This window comes from Pseudopipra pipra, chromosome 3 (genome assembly GCF_036250125.1).
Source record: "Pseudopipra pipra isolate bDixPip1 chromosome 3, bDixPip1.hap1, whole genome shotgun sequence".
NCBI classification, from domain to species: Eukaryota; Metazoa; Chordata; class Aves; order Passeriformes; family Pipridae; genus Pseudopipra; species Pseudopipra pipra.
The window spans coordinates 86,048,551-86,069,113 of NC_087551.1; the positions used below are offsets into that span (position 1 = coordinate 86,048,551).

At 36.8% G+C, this 20,563-nt stretch overlaps 1 protein-coding gene across 50 annotated transcripts in view; it reads right to left on the reverse strand.

The window, feature by feature from the left end:
• The window catches only part of RIMS1 (regulating synaptic membrane exocytosis 1), a 318,203-nt gene that overhangs the window by 39,418 nt on the left and 258,222 nt on the right, over positions 1–20,563 (reverse strand). For 47 of the 50 annotated variants that reach the window (XM_064650149.1, XM_064650188.1, XM_064650141.1 and 44 more), the window contains one exon: positions 1,671–1,903. The exons of the other annotated variants lie outside the window; for them this stretch is intronic. In XM_064650149.1, coding sequence (XP_064506219.1) covers positions 1,671–1,903 — 233 coding nt within the window. The remainder of the gene's footprint in view (positions 1–1,670; positions 1,904–20,563) is intronic. 50 annotated transcript variants of the gene reach the window in all.

The window sequence follows — 20,563 nt, forward strand, 5'->3', positions numbered from 1 at the left end:
GTTCTTTGAGTTCCATTACAACTTCATATGTTCCAGTCCTTGCAAAATTCCTATTGTTTTGAAATTTGAAAAAAATACACCAAGAAAAATTTGGAGAGCTGTAGTATCTTTCTATGAAGAATGGGAAAATCTGAGCTTTAAACAGATAATGCTGAGAAGTCTTTGGAAGTCATAGTTCAGATTTTAAGTTATTACTAACTTCATTGACAAGAGTGAGTTAGGGTTTATTCAATGCAAGTCATCCTACGCTTGGCAGCCCTATGTGCCTTCCCCTTAGGCATATAGTCCTTGTTCCCAGTCAGAGCTGGACTACTGAGTAAGATTTAACAAAGATCTGGTCTGTCACAGCAATTCATATTTCAGCGAGATTTAGGAGCTAGAAAGGAACGCCAGATCAAACAAAAAATGCACATTCTGTAAAATACTTAATAAATTATGTTCTTTATATTAAGTGGAGTAAAACATCAACCTAAAAATCCTTTCTATGATACAATACTATTTATTACTTTCAGAGATTATGATATATTTAAAATAACAACTTACTGTATACAAGCATCTATAGTCTCAGAGTGTATTTTTGAGCAACACAACATTAATTGCAATCTGGGCTTCAAATACACCTACTACATTTGTCATTTAATCCAACTGCACGATTAGATACTTTCTGACTTAAAATTCATGGGTAGTGTAGAAAAGCATTACAATCTTTTTGCTAAAGCTTACCAAGTGAAAGAATCACTTCTACTGCTCATCTGGCAATAAAAGAAAACCATGGGAAAGGGATGAGATATTTGATGATATAAATAAACAATACTCTTACTTACCTTAATTTAGATTACCCTGACTATGTGAGAGGAATGCTGCAATATGAGTGCATCTTATGCTAGGCTGAAGCCCTTCTTCTTTCTTTTCCTTCTTTTAGTAAGAAAGAACCCTTAGGGTCAGGTCCTGCTCCCACTGAAGATGAACAAAAGTCTTCACTGGGGTTCAGGAGCAGGACAGGGACTTTAAAACATTTTTCTTTCCTTTAGTATCTTTCTGTACGAGCTTTTGCCCCTCCAGGCTATGCAGATATGAAGCTTTTAAGATTTCTAAAGTTGTAATAGTTGGAAATCTTATGTTCCTAATGGAGCATCATGCTGTCATCTAATTTATCTGAAATCACTGCCCCAAATTCCCAGTGTTATTTAAAAAAAACACACAACCGGATTTACTCAACTAAGAAATAAAAGGTAGTTTTTAAAAACATATTTTATGCCACTACAGGTACAATCTTTCATCCGAGTTGCATAACTGCCATTTATTTGCTCAAATTCCAGTTCTTACATTCATACTCAACTCTGCTGCTAGAAGAAATTTCCTATACATAAAAAGGTCCTCTAAGCCAAACCATTATCCACTGCTGATACCCATATATATCTCTGTGCATTTTCTTGCCTACATGTAAATAGGACAGAAAGTATGTATTCTAAAAGGCATTTGTATATTGTTTCTTGCAGATGTTTAATGATCAAAGAAAATTAATATAACAGAAATTTATTTACAGTTGGAAAATCTTCTCTCTTGAGTGGTCTATATTCATATACATGTAACACAGATGCCATAGAGGAAATAATGGTAAACCATATTTGGTAAGAGTCCTGTTTCCAAAGAGTGTGTGTCTCACTCACCTGTTTGACTAAGTTGAGATGTGCTTCTGCTCCTTCGAGACACTATGGCAACCACTTTGGCACTAAAGCTGGAACGCCTTTTCTTCCCACCTGTTCCAACCATGCCGACAGCCGTGTCCGACTGACTCCCGTCAATGTGCTCCAGCTTATACATCTCTCCGCTCACACTTGTGCTCTTAGTGATTCTCCCTGAAGTCCCCATCCGTCTGCCTTGCATTTTAGGAGTAAATGTACTACAGTTACAAAGTAAAAACAAACATATTAATTTGTCTGTGAAAGAGCATTTCCAAAAGCCTTTTTTTTTAATTACTAAATTAATTTTAATTCTTGATATATTTTCATTTATTTGGTTCAGCAATAAAAGCTTAATTTGATGCTGCTCCGAGTACATATTTCCAGTACTATAATTTCTTCTTTGCTTCTTTGAGGGAAATAAATAAGATGAACACTTTCCTATGTTTTTGAGTGACAGAAAGAGAGACATGCAAGGTTTAAAGGTTATGTGAAGCCTTCCTGTCTATATTCCCAGAATATACAAAGAAATAAAACAGCAATTTTACAACCAAAAAAGACTAACATGGACCAATAGTTTAACACGTGTCGTATCGGTACTATTCACCAAAATCCTAACAGAAATGAAGATATCATCACCTATATTTTCATACTTCACAGAGATAATACAGAATGCAGTATTTTTTAGGTCTTCACTCTCTCACTTCAAGGCAAGTGCAATAATCACAGTATGAATGCAAAATAATTTTGAGGCAAAATCCCTGATAATCCACTAGAACTTTCATTGACAGAAAGATTAATCACTCTGTCAGTTCTGTTTGATTTCCTTTAGCTATTGCATTGCATTTGAATGTTTCCATACAAATTTTTTTTCTGCTCCTGCACAAAGATGCAGGATAAAGTATTCGGAAACAGGGTCTAGAAAACAATTTCAAATACACACAGGACATACTAATACATAGACCTAACTCCATTATGACCAAGCAATGCCCTAGCTCTAATGGCAATATAAAGTTAGTTGTCACTCTGTAGAGACACAGAAATTTAAGCTGCAGCTAGACTCACTTCAGATGTAGTTGTTAAATCAACCAGGCACATAGGCAATTCCTTGATCTTGTATTGCTGATTAGTAGATCAGCTGGGGTTTTTTCAGTAATTCTGTATTTTGAAGTCAAATTATTTGTTGACAAACAGTCCTGCTGTCCCTTCCAGCAGGTCCTCTTCCCAACAGATGTGATGGTCTAATCTTGTCCCTCAACCCCAACACCATTACCCCACAAAATAAGGAAGAGAAGGGTTAGAAGGGCTAGAAGTTTCAGACAGGTAAAAAATCAGACCAGGGAGAAATGAAGGGGTCTGTGAGAGAAGAGATTACATCTTTTGACTTCTACAGATATGAGCCCTGCTAAAGTTTAAATCAGTCCTGCTCAAAGACAGATCCAGGAAAGTATAAAATAATGTATACCTAAATTATGTTTTACTGACAGTTACCAAGAGTTAGTAATGTGTGACCATAGGTAAAAGCAGATAAAAATAGACAGTATTTTTTGAAGAAGAAGCTGGAAAAGTAAAGTTTTTGAACAGATAAAACTTAATAGAGAGATCACTATCAACCTCTGCACAGGCTTTTAACTATACTCAGCACTTAGGATCTGCTCCTATTAAGTTCAGATAAAAAAATAGCTACTAATCAAACAGAACACGGTGCTGTGATGCACTGAAGTACTCAAGAACAAATTTTAGTGGACCACCTGAGGCAGACTGAACTTAAAATAGGTTCTATCTTGTTCCCTCCTATCCCACTGCAACTTTAGTAACTGGCTTTTGGGTTTGCATGGCAAAAACAATAAGACACATGTATTTTGATGCTTCTCCATAGAATTCCTTTGTATTTTATCACAGGTCTCCCCCAGCACACAGTCTCTCACAAGTATGTGAGCACAGACATACATATTCAATCATTCTAAGAAGAATTTTAACTGGAAGAGAAAGCAAACTCAAAAAAGACCATCTTCCATAAATATCAAGGAAAAGGTTTTGTGTAAGGCAAACTAGTTCTGTTCAATTAAAAATAATATCAAGCTAAAAAAAAAGTCCTAAAATATTTCCCATTTTCAAAACAGACTGATTTTTTTGAGGGAGACTAATTCTTTGCTTTAATATAAACTGTGTACCTAATATAGTACAGGTGTTTACTTCATACGCTACATATACTGCTGCTTTCTAAAGTTGCAATGATCTCTAAATGATTATATTTTTACTGTTGCTCACAGAATGCAATAACCTCAACTTTACAAAATATCTAACCTAGTATGTAACCCAGCAGCTACTTTTCTTTCAAGTAACACAGTCTTTTCTTTACCTTTCCACAAACACTGTCACATGAAAAAATATTCATTGGGATTGCCACATAGATTTCAAACTGCAAATTAATTTTAAAAAGCAGTGGCAAAAATCAAAAAACACATGCTGAAATTTTTGGTAAACATATTTTTTTTACAATTTGAGAAGATTTAGTGAAATTTTTCTTTGTTAATTTTGGAGCTGGATATTGGCTCATAGCTCTAGCACACACTTGGGCTATGACCAGAGAATCTTAACAAATGTCTTCTCTTTAATAAGTGATGTTACTAACTTGTACACTTATCAAGAAAACCTTAAACTAGAGATTAAATGTACAGTGTGATAATAGTGTCTGAATATGCAACCAATCTGCATTGCTAGTTCAGAATGCTGTCACACAATCCCTGTAATCTTCAATCCCAAATCAGTGTATCAGGGCTGCCAACAACATTCCTACACCAGCCAGTTTGCAATGTTGAGTCTCTTTTCCTCCTCTGCCGAGGAGGTAAGGGCCCAAAGTCCTGCCCATAGGGAGCTACAAGGCAACACCATTAACTGGCTTGGTTCTCTGGAGGAGGAGACAAGGCCATTTCAAGCAGAGGGCAGAGCAAAGGTAGAGTGTGACACTTGGAGGGAGAAAAATCACACAGGTTCCATTTTCAGGGGTTCTACTTCCTACTTTGATTAGACATGGACAATTCCTTTTCACCTGGATAATTCCTTTCCCCTAGCATTTGAAACTGGATTTTGAGCCATGAAGTTGTCAGTTCTTGAGTTTATGCATTGGTACGTCAGTAAGAGAGGAAAGAAACTGAAAATACTTCTTTTGAGAGCATCTCTTGACATTCGAGCTTTATTGACATGTACTTTTCTCACATACTAATCTATAAACCTATAATTTCCAACAATAAAGTTTAATGGACTATAAAATCTGCTATGCAATTAAAGAATTGTTTAGGATATTATGGAATATGCTCTACTGAATTTCAGGTGTTTTTGAATGTAATAAATTCTAAAATAATGAAGTTTTTATGCCAGTCTTCACCTTTTTTGTTTGTTTGTTTGTTTGTTTTTTTTTTACAAAGGACCTGAAATGCTGTAATTTCACATTATTTAATATGAATTTAGGAGACAGAGATGTCCATCAGCTGAGAAATAAGAATAGATAGTATGGCAACCTTTGGAAAAAAAAATTTTTGCTGTATGAATTCCCTAATTCAGGGACTATGGATACTTTCTCATCAATAGAAAATTTGCATTCTTCAAAGACCCATATAAATTTCATGTTTGATTCTTTGTGACAGGAAGAAGGAACTAGAAGATTCACCTTAATAAAAAAACCTGAGAAATTTAGAATTTAGATTAATCTTGTACTTGTTTTTACCTTGCAAATATGAAGTTCTACTTTCCTAGGAAATATGTTCTAGTGTACTAGTACAAACTAGCTATTAATTTGCTAGAAACGGGTTTAATGGGATAGGACCAAGGATCCTACAGCTGTCCAATACTTTCCCTTGTCATAACAAAGCAAACAGATTAAGATTCCCTTGTCATCTAATCCCTGGGCTAGTTTGTTATTTGTCTTTAATTGGAACAAGCTCAAAAGAACGAACATTTAAAACTCACTCTTCTTATATCATGTAATTGAGCACCCTTAGAACACAATATTTTTCCATTACATTACTGTCTATCACTTGAAGAAAAACTTCTAGCTCACACTGTTACTTTCTTCAGTACTGTTAATCTATGAAGCACAAAGACGAAAAGGACCTGTGTGAGTTTACACATATCTCTTTGCACTTAACTGTTCTGATAATAACATCAATAAAATTTCGTTTTTCTTTACTGGACTAGCTGGGAGTATTAACACATATTTAAAATTCATTTAAATGCAGATGCAAAGTTTTGCAGGCTTGTGGCTAAAATTTGTAAATTATTAAATTATATTTAAACCCAGTTATCATAACACAATTAATAAATACAGTTTTCAGTATCAGGGTAATGAAGAGTAACATATTTATAAGTATAGTCCATTCAGTCATAAATTAAATAATTCACCACATTTTTATTTAAAATTATATTTTGATCTTTAGCAATGACTAGTTCAGAAAAAATCTTATGCTATTTGTAATAATTTCTAATTACTGTCAAAACAACATAATTGATGTGCATATTAAGAATGGTTACAGACAATCAGTATTTGCTCTGTAGTACTTCACAGATATTTGGCATGGAAAAAGAGTCACTGAATTTTTTTTTTTTTAATGAAGTAAACCACTAAAGCAAACCCCCCTTTGACCCCAGCAAGAGCAGAGCTGCCTCCTCAGCACTGGGGTCACACATTACCCCCAGGTCCCTGCATCAGCTGGGAAGACACCACTCTCTTTACCAAGAGAAAAATGCTTACATTTCCTGCCAAAACTTATGCAGTTGACATGGATCCCATCAAAAGTGGTATCTGAACTACAGAAGGCAAAATCAAGACTGTGTTCATACATCAGCCATCAGGGCTGTGAAAAAAAGCAGCACATTCAGTGTTGCAAGCTGCTCCTACCAGAAAGTTGTATCTGTGGGAATGAAGAATGAGCTACTAAGATAAAAAACTTATTCAAAGAGGAGTCTGAGTTACAAGCTATCACAAAAATCAACTCTGAGGCAAATTCTATAAAATGAACACACTGCAAGGGCATTGTGGATTATACTTGCTTATATTAAACTACAGCACACACTACTATATAGAACTGAAACAAAGCCAAGTTTTTGTATTAAACTATTATATAACTTTTTATATGCAGATATCTAGTATATATACATTGAAGATCCATAAAAGTATACCAGAAAAATCCTTTGAGTTGAGAAAATCAGTATTTAGATATACACTCAATATTTCTCAGTACTTACATAAAATACCTGCATATTCCACCTGAAAAAGAAATACAGCAAGACACAGGAAGCTAGAAAAAATATTGCTCATAAACTCACCTATGTAATATCTGGAAGTATATCCTTTCAGGGGAAAAAGCTGAAGTGATTAGTCATTGCTAAAATTACAGCATTTCCTTCATTCTCTTAGATTTACTGATGATGTAAAAAAAAATACTTTAGCTGTTTATTTTCATGATCACTCATTTTTACTCCATTCATTTTTCCAGTAATGCGAGCCATGAATAAATAAATAATCCCCTGTATTCTTTGCTGTATAGATGATATTATAGTGAGTTCTTTGCACACAGTTGCAGTAACTTGAATCTTTCAACAGAATCCCTGGCCTCCACTGGCATGAGGTGGTGCACTTCCCCTCTCTCCTGCTGAATGCAGCATCACGTACTAGTTCACAGCCCCTGTGGCACCTTTTTGTGATGAGGTAGCTCGTGAATACTAATAACCTCCTAAACATGTAATAGTTGTGGACCAAAGGGAAGACGAGCACTCCTTTATAATAAGAAACATTACGTTTCTAACAATAAAATGTAATGTTATTAGTAATAATGATATATAATCAATAAATCCGAACACTTAATTACTTATCTATCAATTGCCCTGTCATTTTAAGAAAATACATTTATATTTACATATGACATATAACATCTGCTGCAATATTAATTACTGTACAAGTTTTAATAAATATTTATTAGCATTAATAAATTAATTCAAACATGGTGCTTTACAAACCAAAGGACAAACACATATCCAATATTATAATTCTCTCTAGTTAGACAAGAGAATTTTTTAGACCACAAAAAAGTTAGTTGATTTAATCAAATAATAATTTTGTACAGTCTGTACCAACTGAAGGTACATATTGATTTAACATGCCCATTGATCATATATTAAATCTATGAAATAGCTATTAGAATCACAACCCCCCCTCCTTGCTTTTCCTGTAAAGTCACCATATTAGAGTCCTATTGGTGTACTTAGATAGCTGAAAACCAGTAATTTGTAAGTTATATCTGTTCTTGGCAATATTCCTAGATTATATAAAAGTGCTCCTCAGTGACACAGATACTTCCTCTGGAATGACACTGTCCCAGCCCCACTGTGCTCAGAGTGTAAAATCTCACTGAGGTGAGGGTTGGGGAAGATTTCATTACAGAAGTCTCCTCTGTGAGTTTAACTGGTTAAAATCCTACTTTGGAAGATCAGGAGATTTCCATGTTGGTATACAGTATCAGAATTTTTGTTTTGAAAATGCTTTTCTGAGTAGTACAGTGACAAGTGAATCATGCAATTGTCACAGCTCTGACAGATTTCTGCTTTTTCAACTTTAAAACTTGTATTTCTCCATGAAATGAAATAATAACAATTCAGAAAGTCTGAGCATTACAAAAGATAAGCAGATTTTAAATATTTTTCAAGCAAAAGATAAGCAGATTTTTATTATTTGCCATGAACATTTCAAGTTAATTTATATTCTCTGAAACAAGCAGACCAATTGCCTCTGTATGTGGGAGCCTGTGTGTCTGCCTGCTCATATTCTCTGAAACAAGCAGACCAATTGCCTCTGTATACAGGAGCCTGTGTGTCTGCCTGCTCATACTGAAGGCACTGTCAGCCTGAAGCCAACTAATGGCATGAACCATAAAATGAAACCAACACAAAAGCAGTTTCTTATCCCAGGGGTGCTGCTTGGGGTTAACTATAGCTATTAATGCTTAGGTGGACAGGCTGATGTGAAACAAAGGGCAAACAGCTCCAATGACCCAAACTTGACCGCATATAGCCACAAATATGTTAAGTGTACTAAACACAAGCAAGCACCTAAGCCTTAAGTCTATTTCAAGAAAAAGGGGGCGGGGGGGCAGAGTGTATAACAAATACAAAAATGTGTAGCTCAACTCTGAACGAAGTAAACTTGCCTCAGTATCGAGAAAGCTGAATTCATCAGTTTTTCTTTCTTTGCATGACATTCAGGAATAACATATTATTTTCCCTGTTACATGTTGCGTTGCTTTTTTTCCCTCCAAACCATGATCTACGGAAATCCTGTGATCTCTCTTCATGAAAAAAGGCTACATCTTTGATATTAAATAGATTGCTCGCTGCTCCTTTACAAAAGTGATAGGAAATACAAATAGCAACAGGCAATAGCCACAAAAAGTTAAATGGAAGACTGCAAGGTCAGGACTGACAAAGAAAATATAGATAAAATTTTTAAAAATATAGTAAACTGAGATGAAGGTAAGGCAAGTTAGACCTACTCTGAGGTCTGAGTCATGCCTAAAACTATTTTCCTATGTTTCTTTTATCTAAAAATAACATGTACTGCCTGTTTGAAATATTAGCATAATGTTCTTACACTAAAAGTTTCTGGATTATATTTTGTCTTAATCAACTGCAATAATTAAATGAAAAATCAATTAAAATAATTTTTCAGTCTTTTTCTAATCATTAAGGAAGACTGCTGGTAATGTGACAGTTTCTTTGAAAGAGGAAATGTAATTAGACAATTAAAAATGTGGAAGCAATGCTCCATAGTACATATTTCATGTACAGATGTTCTGAAGGGATTAAAGACTCCATCGCCCTCCCTCTCTGACAGACACATAAAGCAGTTTATAATGATGGATTTGCAAAAACCATTATCTTTAGATAATGAATAATTAGAACATTAATTACTCTGGCTTCACCTTGGTTTTGTACATAAATGACCTCAGAACAAGAAGTAATATCTGTAATATACTCTTTGGGGGTAAAGAGGATACATTATATTTTTTAAGCAGCTTATCTTAAATGTTTTCATATATCTTGCCCTCATGATAATAATTTGAAGGCTATTGCTCTTTATTTCCCCCCACAAAAAGCAAGAGTTGTGACTCAGGTCACATCAGAGTGCCTGCCCTTGCCCTAAGAGAGATCATCTGAGCAGCAATATTAATTTATCACTGTACATGCTCAATATCTTTCTCTCCTTAATGCAACTGGGAAGTGTACTAGGTAATTAAACAGTTTTGGTGTTCAGTTTTGAGTGCAGTGATTAGAATGGTCAGAAAAAAAGTAGGATTGGCAACTTACTTCAAGTATTGCAGTGCATTGTGAAGGAGCAAGATTCAGGATGGGAACAGTTCCAGGCGTGGAGAAAAACATATGGCAATTGACAGGACTTTATTATATGGACTTTACAGTTATTATATGGACTTTACTGTTATTTTGTGATTTCATTGTATCCACACTACAAAGTGCATAGCCTAGGCATGCTTGGGCTCCCCACAAGTTTGCCTGCTCCCTGCTCCCCCGCTCCCTTCTCTGATAGGCTGAAGAAGCTGCAGAGAGGAGACAGTTACCATTTGCCCTTTTCCTCCCCCTTTTGCCTGCGTCCCTACCCTGATTTGTTTCCCCGTTTGTCTGTCTCATGTCCTGGCCCTTTCCCCACCTAAAACTCATAAAACCCTGACACACCTCAATAAAGGATCCCATTTTGTACCTCTACCTTGTCCCTGAATCCATCCGTGCTGTGTCACGGCCCCATTCCCCTCCCCGCTTGGACCGTGGCAGTGCATGCTTACATTGTGGAGATTTTAGATACAAAATGCCTTGCCTGTTACTTATATCTATTCTGTTTGTCAAACATGACGAATTTAGGTAGAAATTTCCCATGCCTGGTTTCTGCCCAAGGTTGAATGTCTTCTTTTTTTTTTATTCTAAGTTCCAGCTGAAATAACATGACAGATTGTCTGGTCCTTTTAAGGGAAACGAAAAGAAAAAAATAATCCATATCGTACTGTCGTGTAATAAACAAATAAATAAATTCACTTTGCTTTGAGAAGTACTTATGGCTAGAGCCTGACTGAAAGATTCCAATGAGGTGATCCTTCTATTTGGCACAAAATGTTTCTTTTGAGTATTTGTGAATTTGGTAAAACATCTTTAAGTCATAACTCTCATACTAGGAGGCCTCAGAGATCAACTCTTAAGATACCAGGAGATTTTCTTGTCACAAAGCAACATTGCACTCACTCACAGGTCCTATTGCTAAAAAAACTGTACATTTCCTAAATATTATTATTTTGCCTCAAGATCAGAGGCAGAAAGTCAGTATTTCCCAGGAATTGCATCTCTTGGTTATTCTGCATCTGGGAAAATTAGATAAACTGTCCAGGATGCAGGGAGGCTTCCTCTTTGTTGGCCATCAGGCATGATGCATGACAAAGTCATCTGACTGGAGTGCAAGAAAGCAAGATGGACAATAATCCCTGGAAGGAAAGAGAGTGGTTCATCATGATACTGAAGTAGGAAGAGAATAAGAAAACTTGAGGAATAAATTCTTTTTATCGCTCTTTCTGAAAACAGAATCACATAATTACAAAGTTGAGTCAGAATAACAGAATATTCTAAGTTGGAAGGGACCCACAAGGATCAACAAGTCCAATTGTTAAGTGAATGGCCCACACAGGGATCAAACCCAGAATAATAACCCTTGAAGTTACTAGCACCATGTTCTAACCAACAATTCCTAAAATTCCTGACACTGAACAAAAAATGTCTTTCCAGTATACCATCATAAGTACTTATTATATTATGACCCTCCCATGAGATGGTCAGTTTATTTTTTGTAGTCACAAAACATTCACTATCCCCTTGCTTTTGCAGAGAAAGCACACTGCTTTTTCGTGTGCCATTCATACCATTTTGCATGATGAACCCAGCAACCACGCAAACTGTGTGATCTTTTAGTATCTCACTGGGTTAAACAAACCAGAACGTTAAAGAATCACGTATGGGTTTTGCTCCAAACCTTCCACATGCTGAGGGGATTGCATCCATAGCATCAAAACAGAATAAACACACACAACAGGCAGCATATGATCACCAACAAAGACATGTCTGAATGACTTGTCAAGCCTCACATGAAAATATCAGGCAGGGACCTGAAGAAATTGATTTCCCAGAGCAGTAATTAACTTAGTGAGCCAGAAGACCATCCCTTCTCTTTCTATAGTTCACCCCTCGTTTGCCTTATAAACTTCCAATTCAGAAAAAAAAAAAAAAGACAAAAATTACTGAACTTCATTTTTTGATTCAGATACGAGATTTCTGAGCTTTTAGCCTTGTTTCCTTTGCTCATTATGCAAATCCTTATGGTTTCTATCACTCATTCCCCTACTGGCTTACGGAGATATCAAGGTTTTGGAAGCTTTGCAAAGCCTGATAACCAGGAAGATAAAAGATACACTGAATAAGGTGCCCTTCTGAAGAAAGGTTGCTATATGATCTCAGTACTGCTCTATTCTCTTTGTTCTGCCATTTGGACATTTGGATAGGCGAAGATCATGGAGACAGAGCAGAGGAGGGAGACGACTGCAATGTGGTCTGCTAGGTTGTGACAGTGCACTAATTGAGTTGCTCAAAAATATCTTGTATGCACAGACTTTTCACTGCAATATTAATTAATATTTTCACTAAATATTAAAGTTGAGTTATCTACCCTCCATGTTGTAGTTAATAGCTGTATACCTTTTGTGATCAGAGCACTAAAGCAAACAGGTATTAGAGACACATGTACTGTGGGATACAAGAGACAGGGCAAATAACCATACTAAATGTGGAAAGCCTACACCAAAAAAAATATTCAATCTAGTACCCACTATTAATGGTCTTGATTTCACCTCATTCTATTCTTGCAGTAGGAGTTTGATTAGCAACTATGGAGTGCATCAGTTTTGCTGATGATTTTAAAGCATCCTATGCTTTGACAATACTGCTTCTTATAATGTTATGCCATATGCTATTCTCTGCATTATTGAGATCCTCTTTGGATTGAATAAACACTAATATCAGTCACATAGTAAAATGTTAATGTAAAAATTCTATTGTTAAATAAAGATCTTACGATGGAAAATTACAGTTGAAAAGAAATCTTCTGAAAACATAGCAGACACATGGCTAGGAATCCAAAGAGGGCTTTGATTGTTTGGTTTTAATAGTAAGACTCATGGAAAGTCTTCAGTCTGCCAGCAGTATTGGCTATATTATGGATGCTCCCATTCTAGTTATGGGAGGGGAGATGTTCTCCATTGCAATATCAGCTAACTAATCTCACTATTTAACCACAGAACTATAAACCACTGAAGCCATTGCACAATAAACATTACTTATTCCATTATATAAGAAAATTAGTCTCTACTTAGTGACCCTAAATGTCTTGTTTAGAGCAGAAACCTTGACTACAAGGAAATAGTCATACACAGGAAATTACTAACAATATAATAAATGTCATAAATATAGAAGTTTTCTTTTGATATTTATAGCAGTCTTTTTTTTTTGTATCAAACTGAAATTCCATTACTGTTTTAGTCATTTGAATAAAAGTTAAAGCAGTAAAATATCTTATTTCTAATACTGACTTTAATACATCGTATTTAAAAATTGTAAATACATAATTTAAAAAAAAAGAGGAAAATCAAAGCATATGGTCACTATTACCGTGTGCTTAAGTAGCTTGCTAATACAAGTGCTGACAGAGTCCAATTCCTGAAGCTAATGGAAAAGTGCTTGACAATGCAATGCAAGCCCTTAAGGCAATGCAGAAGTCCAGCCAGCCAGAATAAAACATACAAACAAGTGTTTAATATCTGGACTCAGCAAAGTGCTGCCACGGACTTGAATATTTTTCTTTTCAGCAAAGCACGTGTGGCACAGAAAAGGCTACATACTGCACTGAATCTGAGTATCCATCCTGCAGAGAGACCTAGGGAACCTGTTCCAGTGCCCAATCACCTCCTAGGTGAAGAACCTTTTCCTGGTATCCAAACTAAATCTCCCCTGACTCAGCTTCATGCCTTAATGTTTATGGCCACTCACTCCTGCGTGTTACTGTTGTGCAACAGAAAATGCTATTAATCTTCTTTTCATTTAGTCTTGCCTCACCACACACAGCTAAGCTTGCTGACATAAAGATACACTTCAAATGTTCAATTCCCTGCAAATTCCCTCCCATATATCCCTCTTAGTACAAACGTCAAGACAACAGAGGTACCTCCCAATGAAGAATCAGACCACAGTGCTCTGCTGGCTATCCCGTGGTGATGTTCACTGATGATATTCACCAGGGAATCACAGCAATGTGAGCTCAGTAATAGTGCCTTGAACCAAAACTTCCTTTCTTCCATGAAGAGGAAGCTGGCCTCAACAGTAGGTCAAACTGGGCCAGTAACTCATTGTTTCTGTCTTGATGACTCTCTGAGCTAGATGTGTGATCTGCCTCTGCAAATTTTCTCTAAAAACTTAGCAGGAAAAACTACTTATTTTGACAATTTTTCTGTTATTTGTACATTTTAACACAAATATTTAACACAAATATATTGCATTATAAATATATGAATTACATTAAAAAAATTTGCACTTGAAAATTGCAGGATCTACAGTCTGTCATGAGAAAGAAATACCCAGGTCAATAAATACTCTTTAATCAAGTCAAATTTGTAGAGATAAAATTTGAAAAACAAACTGGAAACTCTCTCATAATTTTTACCATTAAAAACGAAAACTTCAGAAAAGAGGACAACTTCAGTAATATGTCCCTAAAGCCATGCCAGTTCACATTAAGAATGAAAACGAGTAACTTTTGAACGGGCACCATTGCACTTGGCCTTTGACAGCTGATTAAAAAAAACCCCATATTGAAGCATGGATTGTGGTAATCTGTGGTCCAAATGATAAGTTACAGCTGTAGCCATCTATAAATTTGCAAGGCCTTAGCTATGCAGGCTTTGAAGCAGGTATAATATGGAAGATAATTAGCAAATGAGAACTTAGTCCAAGACTCTTTAGAAAAAGTACAACTAAAAAGGTTGATCTGATTCATATGTGAATACATATGCAGCAGAATTTGTCATTTCTGCCATGGTTGCAGTTATGTAATTGACTGTGTGATGCTTTAGGCCTGAGAAACCTGAAACAGCCCTTCCACTGCAATGCATTGAAATGCTGCACATGCAGAATTTAACAACAAAAGCAGGAAACATCCCTTTGAAAATGCTGTTTAAGGACCAGATTTTCAAAGTGATGCGGGCTAATATTGCTACACTGCTGTTTTTTGTGTAGCTGTGGAGACTTGTGGTCATTAATATCTAGCTCTTTATATATTAGTAGCACCTACTTCTGAGCAAGAGACCCAGATCAGAGCACATTAACACCTGATGGCATACAGCTAGGCATGCACAAGCTATGCAAGTAATAAGATTATTTTTTTTTAATCTGCTTGGCAGTGCCACAGCACACATAGTACACAAGATGAATCTACTGTGTCTTCTAGTATGGCACCCTGAAGGCCCTCAAAATACTAGAATGAGGAACCACCATGATTCCAAGTACATGACAACATCTCCTTTGCCAGACAAGGATCTGGGGTGATAGCACCTTGCACAATTAAAATAACATTTATCTTTATACAGAATACCACTAATGAGAGCTATAAACCCCAGGAATATCCAATTTTACCTAGTGTACCCAATTAGATCCCTCTTATGCTAGGCTCCAGGACTGCATATTTCACTGCAATTCTATATAGCTCAATCCTTTCTTCATAAAACATGAATTTGCCCTTACACCAGTTTGTATAAGAAATATGCTATCAATCATATGCAAGGTACAAAAAAATCTGTTATACTCCACATATTTTCAGGATCTTCTCCTTGGTTTAGAACATGCGTGTGGCACAGTGAATATCTCACACAAAGCCAGTCTGAAACTACTCATGAATTTGTTCCCATTTTCCATGTGATTTACTTTTATTGATGAATAACCTTCAGTGTTCTATTGTTGCCTCCACTAGTTCTGTTTGCAATATCTATAGTAATAATTAAAAGATTTTACATTTTGCTTTTTCCATGAGTAAAGTATCGTGACTACATCCTGTGCACTAGCTCAAATTCAATATACAGATTTTAATTACTTTGTAATTAATATGAAATGAGTGGGTTTCTTTATTTCAATACAGACCTCAGCCTCATCATGTGCATGAAAAGCCTCAGTGTATTGTTTTCCTTGGCTGTGATGACATGAACTTAAACTTTGCTCAGCTGGCTCTGCAGTGCAGTGAATCAGTGTGCTGACAAGGATGGATGCAGCCCTAGTCTAAAGAGAGGGTGGGGGAAGGACTGAACAACTGTATTTCACAAGTCACATCATATACATTTATGATGTAATAGGCAGCACTTTAGGGAAGCCTGAGAAGAGGTCAGAAGATCTTTCAGACCCTCTCTACTTCATTCCCCCTCATCACTATAAATTGTATAAAATTAACTCCAATGTACTATGTGGGAGGATGGAAAACCAATGGGAGAAAATCTATTTCCAGTCCAGAGAGTGACCTCTGGCTACATCACCTTGACAGATCTTCTGCAGATCAATGGGGCTATTTGTCTTAAATGAGATGACAAACCTCAAGTTACCCCACTTGGCTCCAAACTAATGACACCGAGCATTTTATGCAAGGGAACAGCATAATAATCCGCATGAAATGAAAATCTGAAAAGAGAGTCACAGAATAGTTAAGGCTGGAGGACACCTTTGGAGATTGTTTAGTCCAACCCTCCTGCTTACTGCATGGTTGACAAGAGCAGGTTGCTCAGAGCCATATCCAGTTGGGTTTTCAATATTCCCAGACACTGAGGCTGCACAACACCTCTGAGCTACCTGTCCCAGTGTTCAATAAGTTTTGCAGAAAAAAGGTTTTTCTCATGTTTATGTGGGATTTGCCTTATTTCAGTTTGTGCTCATTGCCTCTCATCCTCTCACTGAGAGGAACCTGGCTTTTTCTTCTCTACTTTCAGCAGGTATTTATGCAGATTGTTAAGATCCCCCTTGAGCTTTCTCTTCACCAGGAAGAACACTCCCAGCTCTCTTGGCCTCTCCATGACAGATACTCTAATCCCTTCATCATCTCTGTTGCCCTTTGCTGGACTTGCTCCAGTAGCTCTGTGTCTCTCGTACTGGGGAGCCCAGCACTTGACTCAGCACTCCAGATGTGTCTCACTCGAGCTACTCAGCTATACTGAGGGGGAAGGATCATGTTCCTCAACCTGCTGGAAATACTATTCCTAATGCAGTCTAGGATGGTGGTAATATTCTTTAGGGAAAGGAGGCATTGCTGGCTCAGGTGCAACTTAGCATCCACAAAGATCCTAGGGTCTTTCCTGCAAAGCTTCTTTCCAGCTGCAAAGGTGCTTTCCAGCTGTAAGCCCCCAGTGTGTAGTGGCACATGGGGTTATTCCTCTGCAGTCGCAGGATTTTGCATTTCCCTTGTTGAATTTAATGAGGTTCCTATTGACCTATTTCTGCATCCTGTAAAATCGCTCTGAACAGTGTCGCATCCACCTGCTGTATCAACTATTCCTATCAGATTTCTGTTGTCTGCAAACCTGACAAGGGTGTGTTCTGTTCCATCATTCTAATCACTAACGAAGATGTCAAACAGTACTCCCATGATATTAATCCTAGGTGTATACCACAGGTAACTTGCCTCCAGATAGACTTTGTGTCACAGATCACAATAACCTGAGCCTAGCATTCAGCCAGTTTTCAATCTGCCTCACTGTTCAATTTCCTAGGCTGTGCTTCCTCACTTTGCCTACAAGAGTGTTTCAGAGGATGGTGCTGAAGTCCTTAGTAGAGACAATTTAGAGACCATCTGCTCTTCTCCCCTCATCCATCAAGTTGGTCAACTAATGAAAAAAGGCTATTGCCTTTGTAAATTCATGCTGACTATTCACAATCATCCTCTTGTTCTGTGTGTTTGAAAATGGTTTCCAGGATTATTTGCATCATTGCCTAACCAGAGATTGAACTGAGGTTAACTGGGCTATAGTTTCCCAGATTCCTTGTTCTTCTTGAAATAGTAGTGATGATAGTTTTTCTTCCAGTCTTCAAGAACATTCCCTAACTGCCATGATGTTCCAAAGATTATTCAGTGACCTTGCAATGACATGAGGTAACACCAGCTTACTTAGTACTCATGGGTACATTTTGTCAAAAACTTCTACATGTCCAGCTTGTTTAAATGTTCCCTGATCTGACCATTCTCTGCTGAGTCCTTGCTTCACTTTCCCTCTGGATTGTGAAAAACCCTAACTAAAAACACTACAGAAACCCCCTGGATTGCTTGTGCCTTACTGTATTGTTCAAACAGCAGATACCAGGATGGTTTAAGTTCCCCATCAAAACCAGAGTCTGTGATTGAAAGAAGGCTTCATTTAATTCTTCTTCCTGATTAGGAAGTCTATAGGAGACACCCACAATACCATGACATTGTTTGGGCCTCTAATCCTAACCCATAAACTCTCAGCTGGTTCATCACCCATCTCTTGGCAGAGCTCCCTGCATACTCTGCTATCTCTCAGACAAAGAGCTACATCCCTTCCTTTCCATTCAGGCCTGTGCTTCCACGGATTGCAGTGCTCCAGTCGTGCACTATCCCACCACATCTATGTGATCATGATGAGATCACAAGCCTGCAAGCTGCACAACAAACCTCTAAGTCCTTTTGTATGTTCCCCACGCATTAGAGCACAAGCCATTTGGAGAGTCACCCACTTGTGCTGATCTCCCAGAAAAGGTATGAGAGCTTCCCTCGAATGCTCTCCTCTCAATCATACCCTTATACATGTGCATACACTTTGGGTGGCTCCTTCTTGTCCTGTTTTGTTGTCTATGATGTCCTGCCTGTTTCCGTCACTCCCCACTTGATCACGTATCATCATTTCTCTCTTCCATCATTAGTGCTAAGTGTTAGTGTACTGAAAAAGCAACAGCTACATGCAAGTTGCACACGCTGTTCTGGAAATCAGGGAAGAAAAGGTTTCCCACATAGAGCCTGACAGTATGAATCAAAAAAATTCTTTTTCTTCAATTACATACCAAGAACAGAAATCCCAGGAAGCATATATGAGTTTGTGATACAAGCCATTCAGTGGCATAAGTGCAATAAATTAGGACTGGTTTAAGTCCACTGTTACAACCCATTACATTATCCTCTTTCCTTGATAAGCTCATTTAAAATATTTTAATTAAACTTTAGCATTCAATTAAGCAAATCATGTAAAATCAGATTAAAATCTGGCACAGACATAATGGTGCTTTACCACACATTTATTAAGATACTAAATATAATTCTTAATAAAGATGTGGTTTTCAAATTTCAAATGAGGAATACCAGTAATATTCTTAATGCAGGGAGAAATTAGCCTTAAAAATAGTTATCTAGTCTTGGCAATGATGGGATTATACTAACTACCAACATTAAGTAAAACACTGCTGTCTTAAACTGGTACATTTCACATTCAGAAATTTGGCACTACAGCTCTCAATATGAATAGCTAGTGTTTTTTAGCTCATGTAAAAATGTTAAAAGAGCACAGTTTCACCCAGGTTACTAATCTGAACCCAGACTACTATCCAGTCACGTTTCTCCATTTAATTTTATTAACTCAGCTTGCTGGTCAATAGCCCTAGGATTAATTTTTCTCTGTTCAATGGAGAAAGAGATACAGACACCCTTTCCAAAGCTGATGCAGACCAGGAATCTTGCTCCCACTCAACCATCCCATCCCATCCCATCCCATCCCATCTCATCCCATCCCATCCCATCCTTTCCCATCCTGCTTGATACATGTTAACATCAGGTTCTTTGAACGCAAAACTAAAATTTGAACTTCAAACTACTAATCAAGCTTGAACTTCAAATTTCTAATTCCTTGACCGTAAAGAAGTAATAGTAATTGAGTGAAAGAATCCATTTAACTCAATTTTAGATGTCAGAAAATAAAGCAACCAATCTAAACCAGCCATCTAGGGTTCCTTCAACAATTCATGCTAGAAAAGGACCTGTCTTTGACATTCATCTGAAGATGAGGTGAATAACAACATGATAGGTGTTTTCTTCTTTTTAATGATGGCTTAGGCAAGTTAGACAAATAATTAAACAAAAACCTATTTTTTATGTGAATCCCACGTAGTCTTTCAGGCTGAAGTTAAATAGAATGAATCTCAAGTAGCAAAAAATTGTTCCTAATACAATCAATCACCTCCCAAAATTAACTCTTCGTTCTCTTGTAATAAGCAAGCAGCAGAAAGAATTGACTGAGGACTATGTGATAGAGGCTACCAGTACAGACATGGGAGTGTAAGAAGCTGACTTTGGCTAAGATCATGAGCAAAATGCCCTCTTTTTTCTTCAACATCCAACTTCCTTCCATTCTGATCTGTCTTCATATCTTATTCCCATGATAAAACATTTTTGCAGGTCTCTAAAGACTTTGACCTTTTTATAGTTATGATAGGAAAACATCAGAAAATAAGTGTGGACAACTCAAATGGAAAATTTTGAACATGACGTTAATCAGATGGATACAATGTTTTCCAAAATAACATCAAAATTATTTTAAATTTCACTCCACCGCACTTAATGGTTGAAATAGGCTAATTGCAAAGATAGTACATTAGACATGTCCCACTTATTTTAACAGGTCTTTCAGGGGAGCAGAACCACAGATGGCTTAGAAGAAAGTTATTGCTAGTCATGTTTAATTTATGAATCTGTC